The 6,754-nt window shown below is 39.0% G+C and overlaps 1 protein-coding gene across 1 annotated transcript; it reads right to left on the bottom strand.

Annotated features, from left to right (window-relative positions):
* Positions 1 to 3,743: 3,743 nt before the first annotated feature.
* fbp1b (fructose-1,6-bisphosphatase 1b) lies at positions 3,744 to 6,468 on the bottom strand. Its single transcript, XM_034123297.1, has 8 exons — positions 6,220 to 6,468; positions 5,542 to 5,704; positions 5,339 to 5,431; positions 4,854 to 4,994; positions 4,585 to 4,722; positions 4,338 to 4,457; positions 4,015 to 4,204; positions 3,744 to 3,914 (listed from the first exon to the last, which is right to left on the bottom strand). The coding sequence occupies exons 1-7, from the start codon at positions 6,387 to 6,389 to the stop codon at positions 4,016 to 4,018; spliced, it is 1,014 nt and encodes a 337-aa protein (XP_033979188.1). The 5' UTR covers positions 6,390 to 6,468; the 3' UTR covers positions 3,744 to 3,914; position 4,015.
* Positions 6,469 to 6,754: the final 286 nt, after the last annotated feature.

Raw genomic sequence — 6,754 nt, 5'->3', positions numbered from 1 at the left:
ACAGTTATTTTTCCTAAAATGTAACACACATCCTACAAGCGGAAAACTCTGGTTTATGAAGAGTCTGGTGGTCAGAGTGCAGATGAGGCTGTCTTCAGTGACAGTAACCACATGCTCTGAATCCAAACACACCCACACAACCCTTAAGGTACAGCACCAGCGGTGGTCCGGTTTTATTGTACCAATCACAGTATATATCAAGACAAGAAGGATAGATTGACTTTTCCCCAAGTCTTTTAAATATCATGGTTACTACTGTTCTCGATACATCATAAATAAAACAAGAAATATCTTCTTAGAATATCATTTTGCTCTGTCCATTGCCAGCTATTTTGCTCCGATTCTCTTTTAAGCAGATGCTACAGACATGAGAAAATGGACATTTAATAACATCTGATATCAAAGGTAAACATGAGAGGATTTACTGGTGCAATGCAAGCATTAATGTTGCCTAGTAACATAACTTTGTACAAAACACTTCACTTGCACTACAGTACTGCAGTAATGGTTTCTCCTATCCAACTTGGCTTTATTAGACAGTTTTGGTTACAGTCTTAGACAAGAGTTTTCTCCAAACCGACATTGGAACTATGGGTAACCAGAGACTCTCTCAGATGTCAGTTTGAATTTTATACTTTGGATGTACAAAAATATAATGTTTTCTACGAAGGGAAATTGGACTGTTAACTCCAAAATAACATAATTTCACAGGGTTGACAAGATAGGGAATGCATGAAGTAACAGGTACTAATATGGGTTCTTTCTGGCATTATTTGGATTAGCAGTTAGCTTCAGTCAGGGTGGTCTTGGATACAGAGTTTATGTTTAATTTAAACATGGGCTTTGTGAGTCTGCATACTGTCAGTGTGCTGAGAAAACCCATGCTGATGAGTTAAACAAAAGGTGGGATGCTAAGTCAAATGTGTGGTCTGATGACTGAGGTTATAAAACCTTTTTATGGTAATCAAACTGGCAGACAGAATCTTAAATAGTTGAAGTCTCCGGCTGGATAGATATATAGTTACAGTTAGGAATATTTGTTGCATGTCATGCTCATCTCCATCTCCTCTCACGGCTTTTCAACTCTGTAATATCTGTAGAAAATATTAAAACTAAAATAGAGCCTATACAGCCATAGCTGTTTGGGATAGGCATTTTTCTGCTTTGAGTTAAATGCTAACATCTGCATGCTAACACATCACAAGGACAGTGGTAACAAGCTGATTTTCAACATCTTACATTAGCATTTTAGTATGCTAACTTTAGCTTTTTAGCAATACATTCAAAGTACCACATTTTGAGGTATTTCCCTAAATCCACAGATGCCAACCTTATAGCTTAGCTACAGGAAAAGTCAGAGGATCGAAGTCAGTAAGATTAATCCTCTGGAGACCATGAATGCCTGAACATCCAATAGTTGTTGAAATATTTCAGTTGTGACCAAAGTGATGGATCGACTGACCGCTATAGCTTCAAAGATAATCAACTACTTTATTTTTCCAATATTCTGCATAACCACTAATTGGAGGATATTGTCTTTGTGATCTTTCTTACAATCCAGCTAAATGGAGATGGGCTGCAGAGATGGGGAGGCTGTTGAGTAAGCTGTCAGCTGCACAGACACACCACAGATGCACCACTATAACACTCTTCATCAGAGTGTAAAGTAAACAGAGCCTGTCTGGACATGGACTGGATATCAGACAGACAAGGAAGGGCTACAAAAGAAAACAACAGGTACTGACCTGTCATGGAGCAGAAAGGGAGGACAAAACAGTGGTGCTAAGATCATATTGTATTATATCATGCATTATTCATTTATACTAAGAATAGATCAGTTATCCAATATTATATTATATAATAGGTATGCTTCTACCACTAAAACCATGTTATTTTAATAAGACATTGTTCTGCTTTTGTCTAGGAAAGACTAATTGTCTTGACTGATGCAGCTAGATGTAACAAGTTGCTCTTTGGGGGGGGGGGGGGGCTTAGAATACACTGCAGTAGTAATTTGAAATACTTAAAGGTAGGGTAGGTAAGAATGGAGAAACCAGCTCGAGTGCGCTAGAATTTGAAAGTACGCAGCTGAAAAAAATCTGCCCCTTCCTTCAGACTTCCGAACGCGCACATGACCAATGGGGGCACGAGATAAGTTTGTGCACGAGATGGAAGGCTGACAGGCAGGTAGGCCATCCAGTTATTTTAGCTGGGCCGGCTCAGATGATTGGTCGTGCTTTTTACAGAGCCACGGCTTCCACAGATTACATTTTTTTTATGTATTTATTGTCAAAGCATTTAATATATTCATTGCTATCGGAATGTTAAGAGCATTCCATGGAATATAACAAAAAGTGTTTCTGAAGTGAATGACCTACCCCACCTTTAAATAGTATGATTATTATTCAAACCAAGATATCTCATCTCTTCTAGTTCTCTATATATATGAGCACACACACTAACATACACACTCACATACACAAACCACACACACAGTAGCAAGGGGAAAATAAACAGGCTGGGTTTTGCTTTTCCTGCTAAATCTAAATATTGACTCAGTAACATATAATCATACACGGTCTGAACAAAATCAAAAATAAACAAGTGTGCCTGTAATGTGTAAGTGTTTGTGTGTTTCATGGGCACTGAGGCCCTTGAAAGCTGACACTGACAAACGCACATAAAAAAGTGGACGTGGTTCAGTTTTAACTGGATACCAGACGCTAGGGCTTCTATCCAGCTACATAATGTATTTTTTAATTCTCTTACACAGAAAAAGGTTCTATCGAAAGCACAGAGTTATCCATTTCTGATCTAACATCTGCTATCAATCCTCATGACTCACATGCAATATTCAAGAGGCTTCAGATTGCCAAGACATAAGTACATTTCCATTGTGCTTTCAGAGGAGTTTTTCCCTTCAATGCCAAGTTTCCAAGATAAGCAGCCAGAAATCCACAAAACAGTGTTATTGTGTTGTAATGTGATTAAAAGCTCATAATGTATGTTTTTCCCCCTTTGCTGGAAGCTACAGTACAACATCAGCAGTAATACAGTGAAAACTGACTTCAAATGCATTGTGCTAGAGCCCAAAAAGCCTGTTTTCTTGAATAAGCATGATTGATTGAATGTGGCGTTTGTGTTAGCATACTGTTCAATCTTTTGTTTTCTCAGTGATTCTTTATGGCTCATTAGTGATGTGGTAAAGCTGAAACATTTCTGGCTCTTTTAAAGCCTGGTGCCAGAAATCATGAGAGGCTGACCAAGAAACACAGAGGCAGAGAGAAATAAAAGTTGTTATTGGACTCAGACAAAAAGGACCTTTTCTAACTTGTGTTCTCTCTGGTTAAATAAATACATTTATTTGCTGTCTTGCCAAATTAGAAAACCCATATCCATTCTTATCTGTCCATTTAAAGATAATAAAATGTGCCTGCAGCGGCTCTGTGCTCAATAGATCAGACTGTGTCTTTGGCAGCTTCCAGGTGTGAATGCGTGTAAACATCCTGTTATACCTCAGACCAAAAGTGTTCTATTAGGCCTGTTGCTTCCAAAAGCAATTTGAACAGATGGTCAATTGAATTACACAATCTTTTTTTGGCCTTCAACAGAGGCTGAAAGTGTATGTGGGGGATGTGTGGTGGTGACAAAAAGTCTGATTTGGATGGGAACACAAACTATACACAAGCTTCTAGCGCATTCAAATAAAATAATAAAAATAGTACATAATGATGAACATGAGCATCTTTTCAATCACCTTTATTTAAGAAAATACAGGGTATGGCTAGATAACACTACAGAAGGAGCACAGTGTGAGGCAGGCTCAGTAGGCCCAGTGAGGTGCATTTGTGGAAATGAGTAGAAAGCACCTTACAATGAATATCCTGATGGAGCCGCTTGATTGTGATTGTAGTCTGTCAAAGAAACACAGAGAAAATGATAAATGATACCATACTGTTTGCTTGATAATGCCTGATGTAAAGAATCCTGTGTACATTTGCGTCAGTTGTATACCTCATTTGTTATGCTTCTTACAGATGGAAAGATACTCCTGCACATCATCAGGGGATCCCAGAACCACAGGGACTCGCTCATGGATGCTGGTGGGCTGGATGTCCAGAACATTCATGGACCCTGTGGTGGCCATGCCTCCTGCCTGCTCCATGATGTAGGCCATGGGGTTGCATTCATACAACAGCCTCAGCTGCAAAGAGAGAAGCAAAACATATGAAGGACTTGATATAAAGATTTGTAACAAGTTTGGATTTTTACTTCAACTTCACATGATCTGAAGTTATTCTTTAAAAAACTCCATTACTATCAGCTCCAGTGCTTACCTTGCCCTTTGGATTCTTGGTATTAGCAGGATATAAAAAGATCCCTCCATACACTAAAGTACGATGAACATCAGCTACCATCGAACCAACATATCGACTGCCATATGGAGAAGAACCATCCTAGAAACCAAAGATGTAAAAATGAAAGTCAGCATGTTATCTCATATACAAAATATATTGTTGCAAATTCCACGTTTTATGCCTTTGCAATAATATAGTGTTTCAATGCAACAGTGACTGTCTTTACCTCTGGGAATTTCTTCTTTTGTAGGTACTCTGACACATCCGGATAAAAATACTGAGCATATCCCTCATTCAAACTGTAGATTTTCCCCTTTTTCTTAATCTTCACATCTCGATCCACCAGGATGAACTCACCAATAGACTGTAAAAAAAAAATACAAGAAAATGATTTTGATTTAGAAAATGTCAGAATAAGGACACAGCAAACTGAAATAATGAACATAGAGGAATGATTTGAACACTTTTGATGCCATCTATGACAGTAAAACTTACAGGGTCCAGCATGAAGCAGTTGACTCCCTGCCCGGTGGAGAGGACCATCATGGTGGCGCTGCCGTACAGAGCATAACCAGCTGCCACCAGGTTTCTTCCAGGCTGCAGGGCATCCTTCTCACACGGCTCACCATCAGTGGTCTACCAAGAGGAATTTTGTAAACCAAAAGAGGTGGTTGATATTTTCACAAAATTGAATATCATAACAGTTGCATTGATATCTTACAAAAACGAGTCACTTCAACTGTCTGATAAATGGAGTGGAGTTAAATGTACAATCATCTGCTATTAAGTGTTGTCAAATGGAAACACTCAAGAAAAGTACAGGCATTGAGTAAATTAAATGAGTTGCAACACTAGACACTACTCTCTCTTTTTTTGCAAAACTCTGGGAAAATCCAAATATAATATAACTGAATGCCATATAAAACAATTGGCTGATTATATAACTGTGTTCATCAGCATGCAGTATCGTAGTAAAATACCTTTTTGTAGATGCCGAAAATTGTTCCAATTGAGACAAGACAGTCAATGTTTGAGGAACCATCCAGTGGGTCGAAGCACACAATGTATTTTCCCTGTCAACAAATAATGTCATAAATGTCACAATAATAGGAGGAGAAATTATTTGAATACATAAGGAAACAAGACACATATTTGCAAAGATGAGCATGTCTGGATTGAATACCTGCTTGTCTGGTTCTACAATGATGGCCTTCTCATCTTCCTCTGACACCAGGACACAGGAGGTGAAGGAGGACTTGATCATATTGATGACCATGTCATTGGACAGGATGTCAAGTTTCTTCACCTGGTCCCCTGTCACGTTGGTAGTTCCAGCAATGCCATATCTTCCAAGAGAAGAAAGAGGAAAAGACTGAAGTGATCAAAGCCTAAATACATTTAGATGCCATTTCAAAGCACACAGAACATCTATAGAATCCCGAGTGTCTCTTTAACTTTTTTTTCTCAATACGAGAAAAGTCTGAAAATCACATTATGTGCTTGGCCTCTGCACTTAGGGAATGTAGACAACATGTGTACAGTTCACCTTTGGCTAGGGTTGAAGTTTAAACAGCTTACACATTAAATCATACTGCATTTGACCAAAAACCAACACTAAAGTCAAATATCCACGCAAATCAAATTCAAACTAGAAAAACAAGGCTAATGCAATGGAATGAAAGTCATCACATTCTAATTACCTATATTGAATTACAAATGATAAATAGGGTGCATACTGTACCCCTTCTAGATAATCTGTCCAATGGGAATGGGACAGCCTCATATCTACATTCACATTAGCATGCATGCATTTTCTCTGTGCATTCTTCCCAACATGAAAACAGTAACTTATGCTACTCACAGGTTGGCGATCCCAGCCTTCCTGACAGCAGTTGAAATGGCTTTGACGGCTGTGCAGATGGAGTTCAGCAGGTTGGTCAGCTCACCTGTCCCCTGGGCCTTCTTGCCCTCCTCCAGGACAAACCTGGTGAGGGTCAGCACATTGGTATCGAACGCTCCTTTGTCAGTCATTATGCTGTCAGGTGTGGGACCAAATGCCTCAAGTTAAATAGGTGAGCGTAGACACAAAGTTAAAAAAGTGGACTCTAGAACTGAGATAGGGGAAGGGACGGGGGTGTGCGACTCTTCCAACCAATCACAAGTGTCCTCTCTCACAGTGAGTGGTTGGTTGATCACTTCTGTAACTGTGGGTTTAAAGAGCAAAGTTCAAAGATAGTGATTTGTTTTCAAGTAGCAATGGCCTGAGCCTTATTCAATCACATAGTGTGATTTTAGATAGGTGGATATCAGTCTGCATTGTTCCGTTTGAAGATAATGAGACTAAATATAAATTGTCAGCAACATTTGAATGAACAAAATCACTTTATTTAACCAAA

Source organism: Trematomus bernacchii, unplaced genomic scaffold (assembly GCF_902827165.1).
Source record: "Trematomus bernacchii unplaced genomic scaffold, fTreBer1.1, whole genome shotgun sequence".
NCBI lineage: Eukaryota > Metazoa > Chordata > Actinopteri > Perciformes > Nototheniidae > Trematomus > Trematomus bernacchii.
This window is presented reverse-complemented; position numbering and strand designations above follow the sequence as displayed.

Excerpts from the sequence above, each read along its gene's own strand:
- fbp1b (XM_034123297.1), bottom strand. The coding sequence starts at position 6,389 with ATGACTGACAAAGGAGCGTTCGATACCAATGTGCTGACCCTCACCAGG. Across the intron at positions 5,432-5,541 it reads TTGTAGAACCAGACAAGCAG|GGAAAATACATTGTGTGCTT; the intron begins GTATTCAATCCA and ends ATTTGTTGACAG. Across the intron at positions 4,458-4,584 it reads AAAAGAAGAAATTCCCAGAG|GATGGTTCTTCTCCATATGG; the intron begins GTAAAGACAGTC and ends TTTGGTTTCTAG.